At 39.8% G+C, this 23,988-nt stretch overlaps 3 protein-coding genes across 3 annotated transcripts; 2 read left to right on the top strand and 1 right to left on the bottom strand.

Annotated features, from left to right (window-relative positions):
* The first annotated feature begins 1,347 nt into the window (after window positions 1-1,347).
* On the top strand, window positions 1,348-8,581 carry gcfc2 (GC-rich sequence DNA-binding factor 2). Its single transcript, XM_084931198.1, has 18 exons — window positions 1,348-1,742; window positions 2,311-2,412; window positions 2,881-3,096; window positions 3,225-3,470; window positions 3,696-3,796; window positions 3,999-4,150; window positions 4,534-4,717; window positions 4,898-5,021; window positions 5,202-5,253; window positions 5,423-5,520; window positions 5,793-5,992; window positions 6,202-6,346; window positions 6,861-6,982; window positions 7,116-7,192; window positions 7,452-7,518; window positions 7,607-7,753; window positions 7,841-7,977; window positions 8,215-8,581. The coding sequence occupies exons 1-18, from the start codon at window positions 1,415-1,417 to the stop codon at window positions 8,345-8,347; spliced, it is 2,631 nt and encodes an 876-aa protein (XP_084787324.1). The 5' UTR covers window positions 1,348-1,414; the 3' UTR covers window positions 8,348-8,581.
* An 853-nt stretch (window positions 8,582-9,434) lies between these two features.
* LOC146393570 (saccharopine dehydrogenase-like oxidoreductase) lies at window positions 9,435-17,975 on the bottom strand. The gene is made up of 12 exons (XM_084931227.1): window positions 17,665-17,975; window positions 15,540-15,652; window positions 14,677-14,757; window positions 13,804-13,933; window positions 13,616-13,665; window positions 13,345-13,475; window positions 12,423-12,540; window positions 12,090-12,209; window positions 11,904-11,960; window positions 11,665-11,776; window positions 11,382-11,463; window positions 9,435-10,743 (listed from the first exon to the last, which is right to left on the bottom strand). Exons 1-12 carry the CDS (start codon window positions 17,861-17,863, stop codon window positions 10,653-10,655), a joined length of 1,284 nt encoding a protein of 427 aa, XP_084787353.1. The 5' UTR covers window positions 17,864-17,975; the 3' UTR covers window positions 9,435-10,652.
* Window positions 17,976-18,280: 305 nt separating this feature from the next.
* On the top strand, window positions 18,281-23,948 carry tfb2m (transcription factor B2, mitochondrial). The gene is made up of 10 exons (XM_084931213.1): window positions 18,281-18,424; window positions 19,494-19,803; window positions 20,228-20,417; window positions 20,573-20,664; window positions 20,813-20,966; window positions 21,200-21,348; window positions 21,640-21,729; window positions 21,833-21,892; window positions 22,121-22,269; window positions 22,890-23,948. The coding sequence occupies exons 2-10, from the start codon at window positions 19,516-19,518 to the stop codon at window positions 23,077-23,079; spliced, it is 1,362 nt and encodes a 453-aa protein (XP_084787339.1). The 5' UTR covers window positions 18,281-18,424; window positions 19,494-19,515; the 3' UTR covers window positions 23,080-23,948.
* Window positions 23,949-23,988: the final 40 nt, after the last annotated feature.

Here is a 23,988-nt window from a genome sequence, read left to right as displayed (position 1 = left end):
AATTATATAGGTACACGTTCTGTGATTATACAGTCATGTGTTCTGAGATTATACAGCCATACACTCTGAGATTATATAGTCATATATTCTGGGATTATATAGTCATATATTCTGAGATTACACAGCTGCCCATTTGCAAGAAACAATTCAGAAATCCTCTGCGATTAAAGTCACAAAGAGTAGCTCACTTTGGAAATTTGGATCAGCCTATATAGCCAACCAATAGTGTACTGTATTAGATTGGTAAATCAACTCATTGCCTGTTTTTAACCGGGTTTAGCTGTGTAAATTTACAAAGCCCAGAATTGGGATAACACCCAAATAATCCAGACTTTGAAGGGACACTGTTGCCTTAAATTAGACATCTTGTTTAAGGTGGGTGGCACTTGGGTGTCCAGCAATCAGTCATTTCCAAAACTGGTTGGAAATTTCTTAGTAACTTACCTGGACTGTAATTTGGCCAGATTTGGCTGCTTCAGTGGGACGAGATCACAAGCTCTGAGGGAATGCATGATGGCTGCAAAGAGATTTTTTTAAATGATAGAAAATTCAGTGGATGATAATTTTAATGTTAACAGATCTCCTGCCTCCATGAACACTCATTACGTACCATACATGCCCACTACTGATATAGCAGTTGCATTTAAAAACACGATTTAATCCCAGTAACTAAGTAAATAAGACAATGAATTATAGTCTGGTCTTTTGTATATCGTTTGCAAAATATGGGGAATGATAGGCAGTGGACCGCTGTGAAGGACATAAGGAGTCTGTCTTCTAAAACCTACAAACATATATATTTTTTCCACCTACAGTTAAACCAATAGTTTTTACTTCATGTGATGTTCTTTAACATTAATGCATGTAATGTTATTTAACACTGCTACAATGGATACACGCAAGGACATGACTGGTTACAGTGGTCATGGAAAACTCAGCTGAGAAGTACAACGAACTTTTATTTAACTGATATCTAAACAAAAACTAATAAATAATACAAAACTATAATAGCGATGCTGTGTATATCATTCACTGCTACACATTGTCAATAGTTTGTGTTTTTCTGTTTGTGTCTGTGTGGTTACTCTAACCTTGTAAAGTTAAAAAAAAGTGCTATTTTCATCCCAGGTTCTGTTTTGACTCCAGTTTATTCCCACAGAGCGCTGCTTTATGTAGTAATTTTAATGAGATGGCTAACTATTATTAATTATTATTATTTATTTCTGTGGAATATCATCGTTTGTGTTTAGTTTACTATAATGTGCAAGCGTTTTTCTTCTGAAAAACTAAACATGTACTCTATTACCCATATTCCCTTGAGGCGGACTTGCGGCAGCTTTGCGACATTTTCAAACGATTTTCGCGGTTTACGGCTAGTTTACAACTTTGCTACCTCCATGGTGAGTGGAGCAAAATGTTCAACAAGAAACCCCGGAGAAACTTTCGGCAAAGAAAAGACTGCTCCAGCGACGATGAGGACCAGCCAAAGAAGAGCGAAGAAGGAGAGGAAAACCCGGAGAAAACCGCTCCAGCTGTGGTAAATAAGCCCCTTAAAGCCGCGCAGAGCCGCGGCATCACTTGCAGCTCCAAGCGGGAAGCGACGCCTCCGAAGCCGGATTCTAGTGACGAAGAAGACGGGGAGAGCGTGGAAACGACAGAAGAAAGAGAAGAGAGAAAGAAAGACAAGGAGGGGACCAAAACGAAAGAAACCTCTGTTTTGAGTTTCTCCGATGATAAGGAAGGTAAGTAAATGTAAACGAGGCGCTTTAAGGTAAATATCTTTGATTCCTCAGCTCACTGACAACGTTAGAGCAACGTTAGGAATTTGGAAATATTAATCTCCTGTTATCTGTTGGTAAAAGAGGTGAAGAACCTAAACCTCAAAGATACAGTGACAGTTCATAGAGTTCCTAAATGATTTTATCCACTGTCACTGTTTTCCCTGTCATTTGTCCACATGTATCATCTGCCCAGATGCCTCTTGAACCCCATGTGTTTTACTTTATTGGCCCCGAAGGTGACAATAGACACCATTTCCCACATATTGAGACAATGTCACACATTTTGTGTGGCTCTACTTTGAAAAAGTAAAAACATACGATTCCCCCCTAAAAACGTGTGACTTATGAAGAAAAGCTGATCTATGGGGGAATCCATATTGAAACCCAGTGAGGATTAACTAACAGAGCTGCAGCTGAAATACCCAACATTTAGTTTGTAGTGGTCTGATCATCCTAACAGAGGATGGCGGTTGGTGGTGATTGCCCAATGTAACAGCATATAATTCTGTTTTGTTTCACCTTTTCATAGCTGAGGAGTCTACATTTAAATTGAAGAAGTCATCTGAGAAAGCAGTTCTGTTCCAAATTAGGAAGAAGGAGGCTCCGCCTGCCAAGACCATCGTCAGCACAGGTAGGTCCATGATGGGAACAAGGACTTTTAGAAACAGATCTTGAATACAGTATATGTGCATTAAATACACTCACTGGACAGGTGTGATATGTGTATCCAAAAGAATGCATCCATTCCATAGGAGGTGATGAGTAGGGAAGTGACAGCAACAGATCCATGTGTTCACAGGTTTTTTCCTGGTTTAGTATCTGCAGTTTAGAGATGATTTTGGTAGAGGCAATGAGGCTGTGGTAACTTATTTGACAGAAATTGATGTGTTTTCAAGTCCCTTTTGGTTATAAATAAACCAAAATTACTATTTTTCCTATCCTTTCTAATCTTAAGATTATACTGTTAAGGGTTTACATATATAGATTCTTTGCAATATCCAATGTATACCAGAACACATTTTTGGTGAGTAGACAGAATAAACATTTTTATGTCTTTTAGTTAAAATCAATGGCTTCCTGTTCTCTCTTCCACCTTCAGGGGCTGGTGGTGCTGTCTCATCATCTGCTTCACCCAGGCAAGATTATAGCAGTCAGGCGTCGCCACATTCTGTGGATGATGACGACGAAGATGACGATGATGATGATGATGACAAGGATAATGGGAGCAATGATGACAGTGATAGCGATGAACGTGGAGTGGGATCTCCTTCAGCCAGCTCAGCCTCAGACTCTAGCAGTTCTTCTTATACGCCCGGTATGTTTTTGTCAAAGAGAAGGACTCTCAGTTTGTTAGGACTACATGATATGATTAAAATCATCAGTTGTTAATCTGGATTCATGGCTGTGTTTTTTAAATTTCTTCTGCTTTGTTTGTGCCTGCAGTAAATATCCCCAATGCTAGAGAGATCGAGGCAGCCAAGAGACGGCGTCGTGCCAATCGAACACAGAAAGAATTCATTCCCCTCAGTAGAGATGGCCAGAGTTCAGCTGGCAGCACACCAGATCACTACAGCAGGGAGGATGAAGATGACAGAGTCGATGATGATAATGAGCTGGATGATCACGAGAGGAGAATCGAGTTTGCCCCACGGATGAGGAGCATCAGGGAAAGAATTGCTGAGAAACTTGGTATGAGAGGGCGGGATACAGAAAAAATAGTATGAGGAGGTGAGAAAGAGAGAGAAATGGCAGGTGTAGAGAGAAGAAGAAAGGTGGGGAAGCATGAAAATAAAACAATTAAAGCTGTTTAAGTTAAAAAGAAAGGTGAAATTTGTCATAATAGGCCTGTCTGAATAGTTCGTATGGATTTGAACCAAACCGTGAATTTTAAATGTCCTATTCTGTGTATTTTAGGAGAAAGTGATGGCAGTCGGTCAGGGACTGATGGGGAGGAGCAGGAACTCTGGGAAGAGACACAAATTGGGAAGGGAGTCAAAAGACGACCAGGGGAGCAGGTATGAGGGCCCATTGACATCTTGTTTTTGATTCTCATTATTCTGTTAGCACATATCTATAAATGCTGTTACTGTAAGTTATGCACCTGTTTTATACCTTTATGCGTGTCTTTTTGCATTGTTCTGTTGTCATTGCTTTTTGTCTTTGTTCTGCTGTGTTGACATCATTTTATCCTCCTTTTATCCTGATATTTTTCATTAGAGCCCATCTGGCAGTGAGTCCAGCAGCTACAGCAGCAGTAGCATAAGCAGGCGAGATAGAGGAAGACAGAAGAAGAAATCTGCAGGAGTCAAAGTTCCAAAGATGCTTCCTCCTGTCACTGTCTCAACGGTCAAGAGAAGGATCGCTGGAAAGTTAGTTTGCTCTTTATTTCACACACTATAACAATTTAAAATATTAATGACAGAACAGATTAGGATTAAATGTTTAAATGATACGAACTGAAGAAGCTTCTCGGATGAGAGGTGAAAAGTCTTCAAGCAACTTAAAGAAGTCCAGACGCTTTTCTTTGCAAGCTCTTTTGACTACGACGACCTGGATGACTGAGAACCTTCACAGACATTTAAATGATACACAGTACAGCAGTAGTAATTCCTATTAGCATGATTCCAGAGGCCAATAAACATTACATTTATACACTGTGCTTTTATTACTGCATGCTGCCAAAACATGCAACACACATTTCCCCCCCATTGTACACTTAACTCCTCCACTTTGTAATATTTTTTTTTCCTAGACTTGAGTCGTTGAAGGAGGTGTACAGAGCACGCCAGGCAGAGCTCAGAAGGATGGAGGGCGATGTTGAGGGTGCTAAAACCTCGTTGGAGAATCTGGAGGAAAGCTCCTCAGAGAAGCAGCTTAAGTTTTACAGGACCATGACGACTTATGTCCACAACATGGTGGAGTGTTTGCAGGAGAAGGTCAGAAAAGAAAAGTTAACATTTAAAGCAACAACTGAAAAAAAGAGTAGTTTATTTTTAAGCTTTAAATTGTTCTACTGTGTATTCATATGATATAAACCAGAACAGCATTATCTGTTTGTTTTTTTTCTCAATACTTGACTAAATTATCCCAGATAAATTTCCTTTTATTTGCTGAAGGTTGTTGAGATCAACTTTCTGGAGCTGGAGTTGCACACTCTGCTGTCTGACCAGATGGAGGCGCTGTTGGCTCAGAGACGAGAGAAGATTAAGGAGCAGGCAGACCACCTGCAGCAGCTTAGCTGTGAGTGAAGTGTGTGTGTGTGTCTCTCCACGTATATTAAAACCTACTGTGCAGTGTGTCTCAGGATGTAATATTTAAAATGACTGATATATTGAGAATCAAAAATCCAAAGGGACCCAAAAGGGTCCCTTTTTTGACTTAAACCATCCAAGGGTTAAATTAACTGGATGTAATTTGTAGATAACACAGCAGAGCAGAGTGCAAGTTCAGCCAATGGATCAGAAACTCAGTGGTGAGTGTAATGAAATACCTTTCAAGATTACATTTCCTGGTTTGCTTTGTTACTTTTCTAATTTATTCTGTTCATGTATTAGAAAAAGGAAGTATATGCATCCATTTGAGCAGGTACTCCATTCTAGTCTTGCACAGATATGGGTTTAATATTTGTCTCTGTGTTCCAGTGAGGTAAGCGTCGGTGTTAAAACTGAGGAAGACTTTGATATGGCTGAAGACACACAACCTTCAGCAGAAGAGCAGGAGCAGCTGCAGAAGAACATAGGTGAGGCGTGGTTGTTCAGCTCTCTGTTATGAGCATCAATTTGTAGGTGAAGGCTTTGTTAAAACGGTGTACCTTAAACACAGCGAAGTATAATACAATTAAATTCTGCAAGACTGCAATATAAATATTTTCTATTTATTACGGCAACTCTGTTCTCTCTTTGTGGCTTTCTCTTTTAATTTCTAGGCTATAAACTTGAGATAATCCTGATTTGCTTGATGCCTGTGTATTTATCTGTCTCTCTTTTCTTCCCCTTTCTGTGTCTGCTCCAGCTGACATACTGTTGAGGTCTAAGGCGGTATTTTCTGATGTCCAAGAAGACTTCTGCAGTGTTAAAAAGATTCTGTCTCGCTTTGAAGAATGGAGGGAATGCTACTCGGAGTCCTACCACAATGCTTATATCTCTCTGTGTCTGCCCAAGTTGCTGAACCCCATCATCAGGCATCAGCTGCTGGCGTGGAACCCTTTAAAAGTACTTGAACATGTGTACGCATACAGAGGGTTTCCCAGTCATGGATTAACCCTACTCCCAGACTAAGACCTGCATTTAAAAAAAAAAAAAGTTTGTGGTCCAGGACTAGGGTTAATCCATGTCTGGGGAATTGAAATGTAAACACAGCTGCCATTAGTTATGATGTTATAATATGTAGCAATAACCATAGATTTATTGTTGTGTCTCAGGATACCAGTGGAGACTTTGAAAACCTCCCATGGTTCACAGCAGTGGAGACCTTTTGTCATGGACATGGCCACGAAGAGCTGGAGCACACAGACAGACAGACGCTGTCCAGCGTCATAGAAAGGACCGTCGTACCCAAAATGACTGGTACTGTGGACTCAATGATCTGTGCTCCCCATAATTTAAGAAGCAAAAGCGTCCAAGTACAGGACTGCATAGGGGTTATTGCTTTTTCATTTTTAAACTAAAATCCATTTCATGATTTAATCTGAGGCAGTATTATCTGAGCATTTTTTCTTTTACTTTGCTTTTTGGTTCAGCTTTTCAGGTGCTGTGGATAATCAAATCTAAATCATTTTTTAGGTCCAGAATGTATGAATCAGCTTAGGGATTTAGAATAGCTTTATGCAGCAAAATTAACAGTCCATACCAAATGAATTACCAAGTCACTCTGCCTATAACTAATATTTTACAGTAGTCTCCCTTGCCTGGTATAGTTATATTGGAACGAAGGTTTGCCTTGAATTCCTCTTAGCCTTTTATATTGATTGCTCTCTGCTGGTCTTTGAAAAATCCATATGCACATTATAATAACCTCAACTACAGACACGAGATGTGTCAAATACTGACCCTGCCTGTCTTTGTGTGTCTTTGTTTCCAGCTTATGTGGAGCTGGTGTGGGATCCCATGTCCCACCAACAGTCTGTCTGTCTGACTGATGTGTGCCACACTCTGAAGGAGGACTATTCTATCTTTGAAGGAGAGCATACCAAGCCAGTCAAGGTAAAGCCAACACTTACACATTTTTCAAAACAAAACCCTGTTGTTGCTGTTGTCTTTTACTATTTAAAACGTGCCTATTATTTACTGGGTCGTGCTTTCAGATACATATTTTGTGTATTTGTCTCCCACTCAGGCATTCACAGAGGCTCTGGTTCGCAGGCTGAGAAGCTGTGTAGATGAAGATGTCTTTATTCCCCTGTACCCCAAAAAGTGAGTTTCTGTTTGATGTGTTTAAAAATGAATATCAGAATATCAACCAATAAAAAAGCAGGTGTTGAGTACAACACCTGCTTTTTGTATCCTTTTGTTCCTTATTTGATACAAAGAATAGTACTTCCTTGTATTAAATAAGGAAATGTATCAAAAACTCTCTTCAGTCATTAGATAAAATTGTCAGTTAATAGTCAGATATGGTCCTTTAAACCTGTTGTATTTGCACTTTATTTATACTGTCTGATCTTCTATTCAGGTTTCTTGAAGAGGCGTCTTCACCTCAGCGTCACTTCAGAGATCAGCGGTTCTGGACAGCTGTAAAAGTACTGCTCAGACATTTGTGTTGTGTCAGATTTTGACTGTATTTTGAAACTTCTCAAGCTAATATCAATTGCATTGCTTTTCATTTAGCTCTTAGGCAATATGGGGAAGTGGGATTTACTGCTCCCCGAGTCTGTATTGAAGGAACTGATGCTGGACAAGCTGTTGAACCGATACCTCATGACCACACTGTGCAGTCAGACGCTGTCCAACAATGCTGTTTATGCATGCAAAGAGGTATTTGAATGCATCACAGTTGTTGGTGTTCTTCATATTAGTTTGACGTTGATAATGATGCTTTATCACTCCTCGCTCCCTCCTCAGATAGCAGATGGTCTACCCCCGTCTTGGTTTAAAGGGGAGAGCAGCTGTTTGCCTCAGCTCCACAATTTCAGAAACCACATAGTTCAGAAAGTTCATGCCATCTGTAAACAGCAACCTCCCACAGATCCCAACACCAGGTGATAAAGCATGTTTTTGTAGAAAACAGTAAGATAAGTCAACATCAAATAGATGCCCTTTTTAAATTAATTTTATATTGCTAGAGATTTTTTTTTGTTTCACTTGATACACAAGCTATTGGAGACTTTCCTGCAGTGTGACAGCAATATTTCTATAAAGTCATTATCTTCATACGTTTGTGCAGATGTTCCCCAACCCCCACAAGTTGTAATCAGAATCATGTGTTTCTGCTGTAGGTCTGCTGTGGTTGACCTACTAAAGGTTTTGAGTACAATCAGATGCCACGACTCGATCATGGCCATAGCAGAAAAATACCACTATGAAGATGCCATCTACTCTCATCAGCTGCTGAACCCAGAGACTGCATGAGTCTCAAAAAGATCAAGGGAAGACGGCTCAAACTGAAATACCAACTGCCTAATGTGAGGTGGCGTGTACAAAACTGTATGCTCCACCTTGGCTGAAGCAATAGTTGAGATGAACACTTGTTTGTAAAATAATTCACATTCCTACAATTTGGAATTGTGAATATGTTGCTGTTTAAACAAGATAATTGGATTTTTTTATGAATAAATGCCTTTTGTGGTTGTTTGTTTAAACCTTTTGCCGTTTAAGGTGTTTGAAATCGCACAAACTTCTTTTCTCTTTAATCCCACTCCACATTAGAGTTTTATCACTGACATCGCTACACAAGCTACAGTCCTGTTGAGGTTTTCTTATTAAATTGTCCAGTTTCTTATGAACAGATGCTGACAAGACAGATCTGAAGCAAGGACAGAAAGAAAGGAGATGAGCTTTCATGCTGACAGGGTGTTTTTCTTTAGTTAATACCAATATCATCTGTCAGATCACATTAAATACAGTACACAGCACTGAGCTCAGTCAGGTCTTGCTTAAAAAGAAAAAAAAAAAAAGTTAACCACATGAGGTTTACTGCATGAAAACCTTGCTTTTCTAACAATTATAATACATATTTTAGACATTACTGTACCAATAGTAAAAATAATTGAATATACTGAAAGCCCATCAGAATCATCTGCATTATTTCAGGTTTTTGAGGGATGTTTGTGTACTAGAAGACAGCTGTAATAAAACTGATCACTTTCTATGTAACTAAAGCTCCAGATACACAAGAGAGACAGTGAACTCGTGTGGCAAAGATCGTCTATGAGAGAACTCTCCAAAGTGTGGTGGTATCAGTTCAGTTTTTTTAAAATCAGGATTCACTTGTGATTCCAGTCTCTGAAGTTAAATGTAATTTAGAAAATACTTAAAAATAACTGCCCAAATAGGCATCTCAAGACATTTCACGATAGTTGCCAAGTGGCAGGACTTGCTCGTAGAAGAGCTCTTAAACTTTCTTGTACTACTAGTGCATACTCTACAATGTAAACTGACTTCACAGGAAATGCAGGTGATGTTTCTGTGATGCATGAAAAAGATACAAGACTTGTAATTATTTGCGGAGTTGGCTTTATTTCTGAGCAAAGCAAAGCACACCAAAACAAGCCCAAAACAGCTTGCCACGTGCACATAACGCCCAAACATGAAAAACAAGTTTACGCTGACAAAAATCATCACTGCAGGTGAAACTAATCTAGTCAAAGGAGCAAGAAAAAGATGTTTACAAGCCCTGTTCGGTTTCATGGAGTAACTCATGCTGTTTGATGCACAGGCAGCTGGATTCATTATTCTGACAATGCTCAAAGGTAACCGTTTTGAAGGTGAACCCCTGGAAATTCAGGCTAAAAGGAACTAGCCTTCTAAAAAAAATAAAACAAGCAATTAGTCCAACAAGCAAGGAAGATTTTAACTACAGTGACAGGCCAGGAAAGGCAGGCATGTACATAAACACACAGCAGGTCTCTGTCCTCTACTATTGGCTTTACTTCACACAACCAGAATAAAATATGTACAGCTATCATGTTAATGCTACTTAGTATTACTGCTGTACATATAAAGCTACTGTATGCTACAACGCTTAGAGTGCAGAAGTTGACTTTCCAAGAAAGAGGTGTGTTTCATGAAGTTCACCACAGCTGCAGTCCTCGAAAATCATTACAAATCTACTGCAAATAGTAATACTTTGTTTTAAACTGAAGGGAGCATGCAGTTTTTCCCCTTTCCTCGTGTCCAATTAGTCCCATTCTGTTTAAAGTGAATCCCAGTTGTTTGGCAACTTAAACAAGACTCTTTTTATTCCATTTGTTGCACATAGAAAATGTGTCTAACCAATTTCTTTTAGTCTGATTATAATTTAACATGCTTTCTTTACCATTTGTGTTTAAAGATGTGAAGTAAATCCGGTTCTTTCCAGAAATCCTTTTTCAAGTCACCAGAAATTGTGTTAGTGGAGGACCATGCGAAACCCATTTGTTTTACCGCCCTTGGCTAGAAAACACTGCCACAGTTGTGCTTTCTTGTTTTGCAAGAAGAACTTTAATACATTCAAGCTGAAAAGAGACAGGCAAGTTTCTGACTAAGTGAAAAGAATAAATGTCAAAAATAACACCAGAAAACCCCCCAAAAAAACAATACCAGGACTTCATCTGAAACTCATCTGTCTTGTGATTAAACAGCTCTCTTCCAATGTTGGAAACATTTCACTTCCTGTTATGCATATTAGTAAGTGCTCACAAAAACCTGGAGAACGGCAGCAGGGAGAGAACAAACTTTAGATGACAGAGAACTGGATGCCGTGCTTGTTGAGGCGGTCGACTAGTGTGGTCTTTGCAAACGCAGCTCCTGGAGTATATACTCCTCCCCTGGAAAATGTACAAAATTAACTGTATTAGACCAAGTCCCAGAAATGTCACCAAGTGAGATTCATGCATTGACTAATATTGAATCATGACAGTGACTCAAATGGTGAAGCAATATATGACATTTTTCACATTCTCACGCACACATTTTGAACTTTGAAGCCGTTTTACACTAATACACCCTCACATTTCACAGCAGCATTTAACAGCATGCAGACTTCCATCTGGTTTATGAGTAGTCATCCATTTTATTTGGGAGTGAGTTTAAATTATTATTTACATAGACTGGTAAGATATACTTGATATGTTTTGTCATGTGATAAAGGCAGAGTACATCCTGGAGAGATCGCCAGTCTATTGCAGGTCTATCACAGAGAGTGAGCAGCACAGTGATGCTGCACTGCTTCCTGTGCGAAGTTCGCATGTTCCCCATGTGCTCTAAATTGACCTTACATGCGAATATGACTATGAATGGTTGTCTGTCTCTCTTAGTTATCCTATGCCAGGTGGTATAGGCTTAAGCCCCTCCCTGTGACCCTAAATTTTATAAGCTGGAGAGGGAGGTTGGGTGGATGAATGTTGTGGTTCGTAATTGAGTGTGAAGTCACATCCGGGTCAGATGTGGGGGAGTGTTGACTCACTTTTTAGGCAAGGCTGCAGCTTCGTTGAGAAGGGTTAGAGCAGCCTGAACCATGGCGATGGGCGTGGCCACATATCCAGCCTCTGAATAACAGAAAGAAAAATTACTTGGATTAGACTTGGATTGCAAAGAAACGCCAGGCTGGCTACCTGGGCTAATTTGTATTCCTTTCACTCCAGAGAAATGGTGCCATGTTTCCTGTTTTCAAGGACTTAAGAGTCTGCTGCATGGTGATTACATCAAAGACAAAATCTTGTCTTTGATGACCCTTAATTTCAGATTACCTGGTCCTTGAACCCGTGTGCGGATTTTGGCGCTAGGTTTTTCTTGGGAGGTGTCCTGTTCCTCAGTGTAGCCCTCTCCATAGAAGGTAAACTGGAAGGATGAAGCCTCCATCTAAAACATGCCAGAAAACAGAACACCTTCTTTTTAGCAGACATAACCTTTTTTGTTCCGTTTTTATTTTCACGTGGATTTAAGATCAACTGTAGAGTCTGCAAGCCTCAGACTGTTTGTGCTTTACCTGCTTCCTAGTTGGTCCAGCCTTCGAAAACATTCCAAAGGAGAAGAACTCTGGGTACTAAAGGCAAAGATTAAAAGCAGAGATGAGTGTCACAGCATTTCCAAACACCCATGATGTATTTCATACTGTACAGTTACAGTCGACTGATATTATAAATGCAGTAAACCACATTTTGTGTTAGCTTACTTTGATGAGCAGATTCCGTCCAAAACTGAACTTGACCAAGAACAAGAACATCATGCCAGCAAACAACATTTTGATGATGTTTCCGATACCTCCTATTCCTGCATATGCGCCATACTGGACCTGCAGTTTATGATGAGAGGCAGTGAAATACAAGCGGCACAAATGTGAAAAAACAAAATTGTTGCGTCCTGGACACCACGTCGTCACATGAGATTTTACAAGTGAATCAGCAGTAGACATTTAACACAAGTACAATGTGTGTAAAGCGGTCCCCGGATGTTAAATAAAAACAAAGATATTAAAGAGAAACTAGCTAGTAAATAAAAGACTGACCGGAGTGGCTTGACATTCCTCTGCCAGGAAGCGCTGAGTTCTCTTCACAACAGAGGGATCTGAGCCCATGAAGGGCACAGAGTACTGCTGGAGCTCATTACTGTAGAACAGCACTCCCCTACAAATACAAGCATTTCAGTGATTACACAAAATTATGTGTGGGGCAAGGTGTAATACATGCATTTGTGCACTATGGGACTGTAGAATTTAACACAGAAATTATCTTTCTGTTAAATCAAACACACGCTCATATATGCATCTACACATCAGTTTACATCCTATCAGAGGAATCTGTGTTATTAGCTGCTTGCATGCACACAGTGGCTCATAACTGCTGCCAGCTATGCTCTTGAAATGGGACAGGTAACAAATTAATACTGGTATATACTAATCAGTACCAAAGTATTGCTAATCCCTTATTCAAATGGTGTTGCTAAAGATTTATATGTAATGTTAATTCATTCTAACATGGTTTATGTTTTTAACTTACTAACCCCCCACCACCACCACAATGTTTAAACTGCTGGTGTTGAGCAATCACATTTAAAGATGCCGTGCGGCAGACAGAAGTATTTAGTATCCTTTGTGAAAAAATGTAGTTGCACACGATAAATGTAGAAACGCCACAAGTAATGCATTTTTTTAATATCTGAACATGGATGCTGTACCGGCATCTTCCATGCAGCCTCATACCTCTACATGAAGCCATCTCAGCCTCAAGTCAAGGTAACAGATACTGCTGAATAGTATCAGCTTCAGAGTACTGATAAGTACTGGTATTGACATAAGAATGAATAAAATTCTAACAACCATCCTTCATACTGTCTCCAGACTGTTTTTTATGTTCATCCACTGCAATATTTACTCTGAGGCAGGCAATTTGATGCAAATCAAAAAAATACTTTAAATTAGCTTTGTGTACCTGCGTTTAAGCTTTGTGCCAACCGTGGGGAGAGGTTTGTGATTAAACTTTCTCCTAAGACTCTGAAGCTTCTGGCTGTCAGCAAATCCATAGATGGCTGACTGCCATGTGCCATCATGGATACACCCGCCCTGTCAGAAGAAAACAGAAACACGCACACACACACGTGAAATAAGAAAATATGGAGACCATATGTAAAAATGACTGAGCACAAGTACAGAAGAACGTGTGTAATGAAGCTTGAACAACAAGCTGGTTCACAGATACATACCTCAGCTCCTGCACTGACAGTCAGGAAGCTCTCCACGGCAGTCAGTGTGCCTGTGGATAAACAAATACACAAGTTTATATCATTAAATCATTAACTCCATAGCCCTGTCAAAGAGGGCTTAAATTTGAATAATATTGTGTATATGAACATGTATACTGAATGTGTAGACTGTGTCACTATTTGCATACCCTTGAACTGGTCTCTGGTGTAGAGGACCCCCATGTCTGCAGGAATGGAGTCAAATCCACAGCTCCCAATGATGTACACACCTTTTTCAGCTGCCTGGCTGCTGTAGTTCAATTGCATGCCCTCCAGAAACTAGATAACAGCAGAAAGAAACTCAAGTTAAGGCACACGCACGCAGACACGCGCACGCATGCACACGGGCGCACGCATGCACACGGGCGCACGCACGCACAAAAAGTCTTACATTTCTAAGATTTTTTTTAAATCCTTTTTGCAAAATTTTGCATTTTTTTTAATTAAAGCATGAACAAGACAATTTGCCAAAAACACCTAAATATACTGTCGCTGGAGGAAAGATTTTTTATTTTTATTTTTACAAATGCAAAAAACACCATGTTCTCAATTCTTAAGGAGGGTTATATTTCATGTAGCTTTCATGCAACCTTTTGGAAATGAGAAATAGTCAGGGGATACACATAAACCTAATAAAAACTAAATTCGGGTCACCAAAGCGTCTGCATCTGTGTTGCAGTAGGACTTATTGCGTCACACATGAGCACCTGACAGTAAGGCAGCTGTTGCTGTCATGGGACCCAGTGAGAAATAATTTTGTCTAACTAGCTGCAGCATCAAACTCAGCACATCTCCCATTTATTTCTAAACAAAAGCTGATTGTTAGCTTTGTGCACAGTTCTAAATCATATTTACCAGTGTGTGTGTGTGTGTGTGTGTGTGTGTGAGAAAGAGAAATAGTAGGTCTACCTTAATTTTAGAAACGTACAGACTACTGCGGAGAAATCTAATCGCTTCAGCATCTGTGTTTTCCTCAAGCCAACATCAAACCCGAGGAAACCTTCATACATTACAGTACAAACCTGAGGCTCCCCACTGATGTCAATATGGTGTGCTCCGTTTTCCACGCAGGCTTTGACCACTGGCTCCCCATAGAATCTGTACTATAAACACAGACAGAAACTAATTGAATTACTTAATTTTCACAATTTTAAAAATTGGCCATTTTCCCCACTGCGAAATCCTTGTGCTACACAGGTGAAAATCCATCTTCTCCAACACACATCAAGTAGCATTTGCTCTCAGGTACCAGTGTCTTTGCTCCCCCTAATTGTTCAACATGAAACGATCCCTCACTGGCTTTTCACACAAAAACAATTTGCAGCAAATCTTGTTGAACGTGTTCACTTCGTTGCCAGGTGTTAACACACTGGTTTATTTTAGATACGCAAGCAAAACCTAATATAAAAACAACAGGCTTCTGTGTCTGAGTTTGAAGAAAGCTGGCAGGGTGCTGCTGTGCATTACAATTGTGGTTACTGTAGTCGAAGAATTTGATTAAATAAAACAAACAAACAAACAAACAAACCTGAATGATGCACAGGATGCAATTCAGTGGTGCTGGAAACCCACTCTTCATTCCAACTTTAACATAATGCTAGCTATTGTGTGCTACACGTCAGTAGCCTTCATTGTGTGAATGTAAGCTGAAGTGAATGCTGCTCTGAGTGTGTGTGTGTGTGTGTGTGAGAAAGAGAGAGAGAGAAAGACAGAGATCCAAAGAAGGAGAAAGAGAAAGAGATGGGGGTGATAACTTATTCTTATGCCAAAGCAGAATGCCATCACACTAATCTTGGCAGTTTGTGTGAGAGAAAACTAGTTTATGTCATGACATGGAGCAAGTAATAATACACAAACACAAGCTTCTGTGGAACTGTCAACTTACAGGCCCGACGCAGTTGAGAACAATCACAGCCTGTTTGCACATGGCTGCAAGGGAGTCTGGTTCCCCGACATCTGCCACGATGATGTCCACCTCCGCCCTCAGCTCAGGCTTACCTACACACACACACACACACACACAAAGTCGCATAAGTAACAGCATTTTCATTCGTTTCATATAAACCAATCAAAGTCCAGTTCACTGGACTTTCATTTGTTTATATGGAAGTCCAATGAATATGTCTGGCAGCATATTCACAGGCAGTGCTATTACACCCCAGCTATAACACTACTACCCGAGCAAATATGCAAAGTCGGTCACTTATTTTTGTCTGTGTAAACATTTTCTGTCATACTGTTAAAATTACAAGAAGGAGCTATGATGATTGTTTCAAACTGGATGAAATGAGGGACTGCATAAAGGTCCAGAACATGAACTGTGTTAACTGGGAATCAGGAAAAAGCTACTCTAGTAAAGTCTATGAATAAAAACATGAACTTGTAAATGATTATAACAGGTTATAACAGCCAGCCTCCTAAAGGAATATGAAAGTTTTGCCCTGATGAGATTAGCCTAGTTTAGTCAAATGAATATAAAAGGCCCCAAGTCATTTTACAGTCTGACAGAACAGCAAGTGGTCACAGACACACATCTGTGGAGAACGAATATGAAAAATATTACTTATGTGTCAAATATTAGTTTGTTATTCCTGAGTTTGAGTTTTAACCAATAGACATGCAAATGTGTGAGAACTCTGTACACCATTCGAGTGAAAACGAGGACAACATAGTGTAAAAGAATGCAGATGCTGTACAGGCTGGAAGAAATATCTTGAATAACTAAGACATTAAACAGCATGTGTAATTTTAAAATGTGCCACTGTAACTATAGAAAGCCTCTAGAAGACAAACAAACACATAAGCCATCTTCAGTGCTCACTGAGAGGCTGGACTAGTGTGCTGTCATGGACGGGGATAGTACAGCGAACTGGTATGTTCCATCAGCTGTTGCACACTCCCTGAAGAGAAAGCCGAAGAGGATTGGACAATAGAATAACAATCTAATCCTTTGGAAACTTGAATCACTATAACAACAACAGAAGAGCTCCCTGATCTTCAGCTAGTGATGGACTCAATTATCCATGTTTAGCGTGTTGCATAGATACAAATCATCAACCTGGAAACTTACTGCCATTCTAAATATGTTTAGTATATATCTGTTATTCCACACCACATTTTTGAATGTATTCCTGTGAATAGTATTTCTATTTCTGCTCAGTGACTGCAGCAGCAATGGCAGAATTCCACATGCTATTGATTATTTGACATATAAACTGATGATATTTTACTTGGATTTTCTGTTTGGGAAAATAAGACATTCTGTTAGATAAGAAAATAATCATGCGACACATTCCTAGTTTCTTCCCTTGAAGGAATTAAACTGCACTATTTTGTTTGAAATGTTAATTAAAATAATGTTTATTTAGTTGATCAAGCAATAAGAGGCCGAGATAAGAACAATTTACAGCTTACTGTTTCAACAAGGCGCAAAACTACTTCATAAACACTTTCATTTGATTATTTGCAAGCTGATTTAAGCATGTAACCAAATATAGTCATAGATTTTGAATTTTAACAGAGTAAAGTATCTTATTTATAGTAGAAGAAGAATTATTAAGGATTAACCTTTGGTTTCAACATCAGCTTTACTGTACTTTGGAGCTCAGAGTTGAGGGTCAAAGTCACAGCAAATTCAATGTAACCCTGGCAATGTAACCCTGTTTTAAGAAAACAATAACTGTAGCCCTGCATTTAAAACATTTTTTTATTATTATTTTTAAATTGCAAACAACACAAACAACCCTTTGTGAAGAGATCCCAGCGTCAATAAGCATATGCGCTCATTTCTACTCCTCAGGCTTCTTGCGCTAACAAATTGAAGTATAAGTGCATGCATTTCATCTATATCTTTATTTTATTATGTAAACAGTCTGTAAGTACGGATTTGTGTTTTTCCAGTTTTAATTTTCATTTCATTTAATTAAAATGCTTAAGTCAACAAGAATACCCTTATTTTAGTGACTATCTGCTTGTATATGCACAGCTTATGGGATCAATCGGATACATACTGAGTGCTCCGGCGGCCTGCTCCAGAACTTTTTCCAGCTTCTGTTTGCTCCTACCGGCCACGGCCCACTTCAAGCTCCCCTTTGGACCCTCGGACGCCGTCCGGGCCACCTCTTCCACCACAAACTGACCCGTGAACCCGGAGGCTCCGAAGATAACCAGATGGTACGGCCTGCTTGAAGATGTTTCCACACGCGCCATAGTGACAGCAGACAAGCTGGATAAGCTCACACAGACACCTGCAGCCCTTGCACCAGGATCCTGGATCCAGTCTGACAGCCTGGCAGACTGCGTGCGTTTTTACGGCGCTCCTTGGTCTACTTCCGTAGCAGGATAATATGCTAATATGCTAGTAGATATTGACAGCAGTGGGAGTTTTTAGCTGTTTAAACAATTTCTTCCGAAGGAACTGGAGTTATTATATTATATTTAGGACAAAATTCTATTTATTGTTTAGTTTTCTGCGAAATATGTGTAACTTATATTGATTTATTCCTGTTTTTGAAAGTGTTTCTGCGCTAGCCATAGTAGGCCGACTACTTCCTTGAGTGTCCTGATTGGCCTACGCAGTAGTCGCCTGTCAGTGACGAAAGCAGCTGCGTCTTTAACACCACGAGTGTTGCAAAAACAAGGCACGCAGGGTCAGGTCAGGATGCGGTTGGCTCAATGTCACAGTTTTTCCAGCGAGCAGATAGACGAGAGTAAACGTTAAAGTCTGGATGTCTTCAGATTTGAAGCAACTGCTGGATAATCTGCAGTGAGGTATGCGCGCGTTTTTCACTATTACATAACCGTTTGATATGATAGCTTTAAGAGAGGTTAGCGCACTGCTAGCCTCTCGGCTAACAACTTTAGGTTTTAAAAATGTCTCTCGGGTTCAGGTTGTTTTGCGCCCTTTTGACAATCACACAATATGTGTGAGCTCCACTGTAAACTCTACTGTGGTGTTGATAAGGTTAAGTAATAGTCAGCACGTGTTAATATGCTTATGAAAACCCACCCACGTGCTATCAGATGGGATTGTTCTGACTAGGGTGCACTGGTGTTTGCCAGTGCAATTGTGCAATCGTGGAATTGTCTATTGTCTATGCTAGCGGTCGATTATTTTATTATACACTCTTGAAATTGGGTATTTGACCACCAAGCTGAGCAAGAGTAGGTAAAAGAAGAATGTGTGAGAAATGACATTGTCTTACAACGTATTCGTGTTTGTACGTATGTTTTTTGTTTTCTTCTCCCCCTTATTGTCTCATCTTCCCTAAACTTAATATCAATTTCCATAGTTATGTTGCTGACACACAGCTCTAACGGTCTACCAAACCTCCCACCGGTCTCTCACCCACGCCCCAGTGTATTTGCCTTCAGGAAATCTAATCCTTGTTCTTCAGCGTCTTTGAGAGGTTCCCCTCATAGGCACCAAATCCGACTTTTTTTTCCAAATGTTACACTTTTTCCCTCCCCTTTGAAAACTTCTCAGTTCCTCCATCCCTGTGGGGTTAAGAGCCTGAGTGTTCAGACCTTGGAAACGTCTCGCATCGATTACTGCAACTCATTACTTTGGTTTTCCTCTGAAGTCCATCCATGCCATTCCCTTTCCTGTCTGAAAATGCACCTGTTTAAACGAGCATATTTACTCTTCATGTCTTCCACCTTTTTATATGTTAACTTGTTTTATTGATTTGATATTTTCTTTTTTTATATACTTATGTGTTTAACTCTTCTGCATAAGGTGACCTTGAGTGTGCCCTAAAATCAAATGTATTATTGCCTTTAATAATATTTCATGTCATTATAGTTATTGTGATTCTTCTTTTCTCTTTCTGTGCTGTAGCCTCTCATAAAGGTCATCCACCATGTCCACCCAGATTTGCAGAGTGGTGGAGCTACTGCTCCGCTCTGCTTGCTGCCATACTGTCAGAGGTCAATCTTGTTTGAGCAAGGCAGTGTTGACCCCTGTGGGTCCCTCTAGCCTCTGTGCCTCTGGTGTGTCTGTGCTTCAAAGGAGGGCCTACAGTCTGGACTCCCTGTCTTTGGGTCCCGGTCGGCCCTCACTTGGTCCAAACTCTCAACAGCCCCATTCAGAAAGGACGTCCCCTTCTTCTGCACTCACACACAGGAACCTGTCTGCTGTAGCTGTACAGGTAGATAATTTATTTCGGCTCTGATTGAAGACGATAGCCGTATACTGCATTTATATTGGTTGTAATTGTATGTTTCACTTTCATACTTGTATCTATTATACTTATATGTAGCATTGTGGTCTATGATCAACTTTATTTTTTACTGCTATTATCTGACAGTATCTGCATTCCTGTAGGTACAATACAATCTGCACAAAATCAGCATATTTTGCTGGATTTGAGGTTGTTGTAGCTGTTTAAGGCTACTTGATCCACTCAATGTGTACAAAAAAGTATGCATTCCTGGAAAATGCATGCATACATCAGTTGTTTTTTTTCTTCTTCATAAAATAATGAAAACAACTCAAGTTTTTTTTAGTATAACTTGAGCTCTTTATACTGACAGTGCTGTTGACCCACTGTGTGCATTTGTGTGTTCTTACAGGGCCAGTGTCGTCCTCTGTGCCAGTATGATTTCCTGGACCTTGGGGAGGTAGAGGAGAATGTACGACGGGCTCAGGCCTGCAAAAAAATCAGACACTTCATAGTGGACCCGGACCTGGCTAATCTGGTAGCACAACATCTAGGACCTGATCTACAAGATGCTAAAACTGTTATCTTTGAATGTAATCCAGGTATGGGTTTATCTCTACAGTGTTGGGCAGCATTCTTCCATCTCTGCACAGATGATGATTTTTGTTTGTTTGTTTTTGTAAGTTTTTTAAACGCCTAGTGTAGCATTTGAATATATCATTCTTATTATTGATGCATTTGTGCTTGCCTTTTTCAGGTCCTGGGGTATTGACTAGGACTCTGTTAAATGCTGGAGCTCAGAGAGTTGTTGCTCTTGAAGGTGATAGGTCTTTTCTACATGACCTGCAGGTAACTTTAACATCTCCTCGTCTCCATCTGCTTTTTGTATCTTTACGAAGTCCCTTGTATTAACCTAAAAATTGTAAAGTGTCATATGTCACCAGTTAATATTTCTCGTTGATGTATAATCCACACAAATAAATGTTCCCCTTTCTAGGAGCTAGAAAGCCAGCTTGATGGTCAGCTGGAAGTAGTTCACTGTGACTACTTTAAACTAGACCCCATTGGTCTTGGCAATGTGAAACCCCCAGCTATGTTCACCGATAAACTCTTCACTGACCTGGGAATCTCAGAATCTGCTTGGACTGACGGTGAGGAAAAAACAAAGGATTTTTATCCTTCCCCTCTCACTGCAAACTACTTACTTTTGTGCTCAATAGTGCCTTGAATCCTAATTGGAGCAGACAAAATGTAAAAATTTCATAACAGGAACTTTTTGAAATATTAAAAAAAGAAAAAAAGGAAATAAGCTCATACTTTGTTTACGAAGTAGTTTTGTACCAGCCCATTAAAGATTGTCTTTTGGTAAAATGCCTTTGTCTAGACATCCCAGTGAAGGTGGTGGGAATCCTGCCGCAGCGTAATGAGCGTGGCATGCTGCTGAAGATGGTTTATGCTTTGTTTGAGCGGCTGTCTGTCTACAGATATGGAAGAATAGAGCTCAACCTCTTCATAAGCGAGAAGGAATACCTGGTAATTGAACAACAGTATTTTAAGCTGTGTAGAAATGACTGTGTTAGAGTACAAATTAGCCTGTATTTTTGTGTTAATTGGATGGATGATGTAGATTAAACATATTCTTGTACTTCCTGATGTTTTTCAGGGGCAGCTTTAAGCTAAGTTGCATCTGTACTAGTCTTCCCTGCATTATCATATTCATGCTGATAACACAACCTGTAGTTGCGACGAGTGTCTGCTCACTCATTAATCTGACTTTCTTTAATCCTTGTGTAAAATATCCAACAACGGTTATCTCTCCATCAGAAACTGGTGGCGCGTCCTGGTGAAATGATGTACTACAGAGCCTTTGGCGTCCTCTGGCAGATGGCCTGTGAGATTGAGCTACTGCACAAGGTACCGTATGAGGCAGAGCACTTTCTGTTAATGCAGTTGTGCAAAAACCAGTGATTTAAACAGATGTTTTATAGAAATGTTTGTTATTTTTGTCTCTGTGTAGGCGCCGTGGGAGTCATTTGTGGTGTCATCAAGGCAAGGCGTACCTAGCTCTAAAGGCAAGGTAAGGAAGGGAATAGGCTCAATAACGGTAATTGGGTAACCTTGATTGTATTTTATATTTATGGTAAATGGCCTGTATTTGTATAGCCCTTTACTTAGTCCCTATGGACCCCAAAGCGCTTTACACTACATTCAGTCATCCACCCATTCACACACTGGTGATGGCAAGCTAAATTGTAGCCACAGCTGCCCTGGGGCGCACTGACATTTCCCCTCGTCCTCTCCTCAGCTTCCAAATGATCACCTGTGCCTGGTGCGTCTGCGCCCACGGGCAGATCTGTTCTCTGCAGGACTGACTCCCTCCAACGCATCAACTCTACTGATGATGATCAAACAGTGTCTGGCAAAGAGGAAGGTCAAGCTCATTGACAGGCTCAAGTAAGCAGTGCACACACTGAATTGTTGAGATTAAATAGCCAAAATATTGCACATGTATTAGAGATGTGCTCTTACTGTAACAACTGTACACACACCAGTTTAACACCGGTCTAGTTACTTTGAAAAAAACCCTATATTTCCACACATTTGAGAGCTTCTTTTGTTGCCAATGTTCTTTCCAATTCAACAAAACAAGCCTTAGTGCTATTAATACCATGAACCAAAGTGTACTGGTTATTTGATTATTCCAGGGTGGATGCTCTTACCTTAGAAAAGTACCATAATTGAATCCAGAGATATCTGTTTCTGCAGAATCTTTGTCAAAGTCTTAAATGTCTTTGAAAGTTTCAAATATTTGGGCAGTTCCAGGATTTATAAGCTACACAGGATGGTTTTTATCTTGAGAGGGGGAAACATTTAGGACAGTTTGAGCAAGTATTATCTGTGCAGTCTCTTCAACTGTAATACACCATGCCTTTAGTGCTTCTTACAGAAGTTAGGACCATTTCCATTTAAAGAAAGCAACAGTGGACAGAATCTGTGAGCTGCCAATCATTGGTGAGTGGGTTTTAAGCTTCTTTTGCTATTGCTTACTGTGTCTCTTATTTTTTGTTTTCTAGTCTCTGGTCACCAGACAGTGGCAGTAAACTGTTAGCAGAGATGGGCATGTCGGAGGACATACTGACAGGCCACGTTTTTCCAGAGGAGTATCTTAGACTGTTCCAGCTGATGGACAAGAGCCAGGAATTCACACAGAGCTGGCTTTACGAAGAAATCTTGGAGAACACACAGAGGGAGGGTTGGGGCTAAAACCTAGACAAACAGACCATATATGTATAGATTTACAGTGTGCATACAAACACGTGTGCTATACTGATGATGTAATATAGATGATGATGATAATAATATAATATGTGGCAGAACTTAGAGATGCAGTTGTGATGTTATCACAGTTGTATTTGTTACTGAAATGATTTAAACGTGACTGTGACAAACTTCAGGGCCGCGGATGAAGGACGTCAAGTAAATGTTTCGATAAAGTGAGATTCCCAAGAGGCGCGATTTCAGAGAAACTCACTTAAATATGACACTTGGTCTTTAGCAATGAGAGAAGGGGAAAAATGCTACTGTAATTAAAAGTAAAAAACTGTCTTAACAGTTAAGTTTCTGCATTATTACCAGAATCTCTCTTAACACCCAAATGGGTTCGTTCAAAAGAGGATACAAAATTTCTTAATTTTGCATGTGCTGTAATCGACGACTAGTACCGCTGCAGTTTTACTGAACAAAACCCCCAAGGTTTTGATACATAATCAAGGAGTGGCGTCTGTCTTGTATATTTTTGTGTAATCAGTTGCAAGTCCATAAGCTAAAATGTGTGTAATGCCATGTTTTCAGGACTGTGTGAGCTGTGAATGTGATGATTTCTAAACTGATCATTAAATCAGAATTTTCATATATGGAGGAAAAAAAAATAACTTAAGTGTTTTATTTTTGGACCAGTGTAGATGGTTTGGACTGACTAAATTAATTACTTTGCTATCCTGATCATTGAAAACCTGTTGATTTTAGTTTTGTTTATACAATAATGTGCTAATACCTCATACAAGTGTCTGGTTTTATGTAATACATCTGTAGCAAAAAAACCAAACAATTATGAAATAAATAATTTTACAGTATTTTTTTTCCCAACTGATGAGCATGAATTGAAGTTAAAAT

Source organism: Perissodus microlepis, chromosome 1, assembly GCF_051167445.1.
Source record: "Perissodus microlepis isolate ML-2025 ecotype Zambia chromosome 1, ASM5116744v1, whole genome shotgun sequence".
NCBI lineage: Eukaryota > Metazoa > Chordata > Actinopteri > Cichliformes > Cichlidae > Perissodus > Perissodus microlepis.
Note: the sequence above shows the minus strand (reverse complement) of the source record. Positions and strands in the feature narration are given on the sequence as shown.

Excerpts from the sequence above, each read along its gene's own strand:
- gcfc2 (XM_084931198.1), top strand. The coding sequence starts at position 1,415 with ATGTTCAACAAGAAACCCCGGAGAAACTTTCGGCAAAGAAAAGACTGC. Across the intron at positions 3,797-3,998 it reads AAAGACGACCAGGGGAGCAG|AGCCCATCTGGCAGTGAGTC; the intron begins GTATGAGGGCCC and ends ATTTTTCATTAG. Across the intron at positions 6,983-7,115 it reads AGCATACCAAGCCAGTCAAG|GCATTCACAGAGGCTCTGGT; the intron begins GTAAAGCCAACA and ends TCTCCCACTCAG.
- LOC146393570 (XM_084931227.1), bottom strand. The coding sequence starts at position 17,863 with ATGGCGCGTGTGGAAACATCTTCAAGCAGGCCGTACCATCTGGTTATC. Across the intron at positions 11,777-11,903 it reads CTGGACCAACTAGGAAGCAG|ATGGAGGCTTCATCCTTCCA; the intron begins GTAAAGCACAAA and ends GGCATGTTTTAG. Across the intron at positions 10,744-11,381 it reads GCTGCAGCCTTGCCTAAAAA|GGGAGGAGTATATACTCCAG; the intron begins GTGAGTCAACAC and ends TACATTTTCCAG.
- tfb2m (XM_084931213.1), top strand. The coding sequence starts at position 19,516 with ATGTCCACCCAGATTTGCAGAGTGGTGGAGCTACTGCTCCGCTCTGCT. Across the intron at positions 20,967-21,199 it reads AGAATCTGCTTGGACTGACG|ACATCCCAGTGAAGGTGGTG; the intron begins GTGAGGAAAAAA and ends GCCTTTGTCTAG. Across the intron at positions 22,270-22,889 it reads AAGCTCATTGACAGGCTCAA|TCTCTGGTCACCAGACAGTG; the intron begins GTAAGCAGTGCA and ends TTTGTTTTCTAG.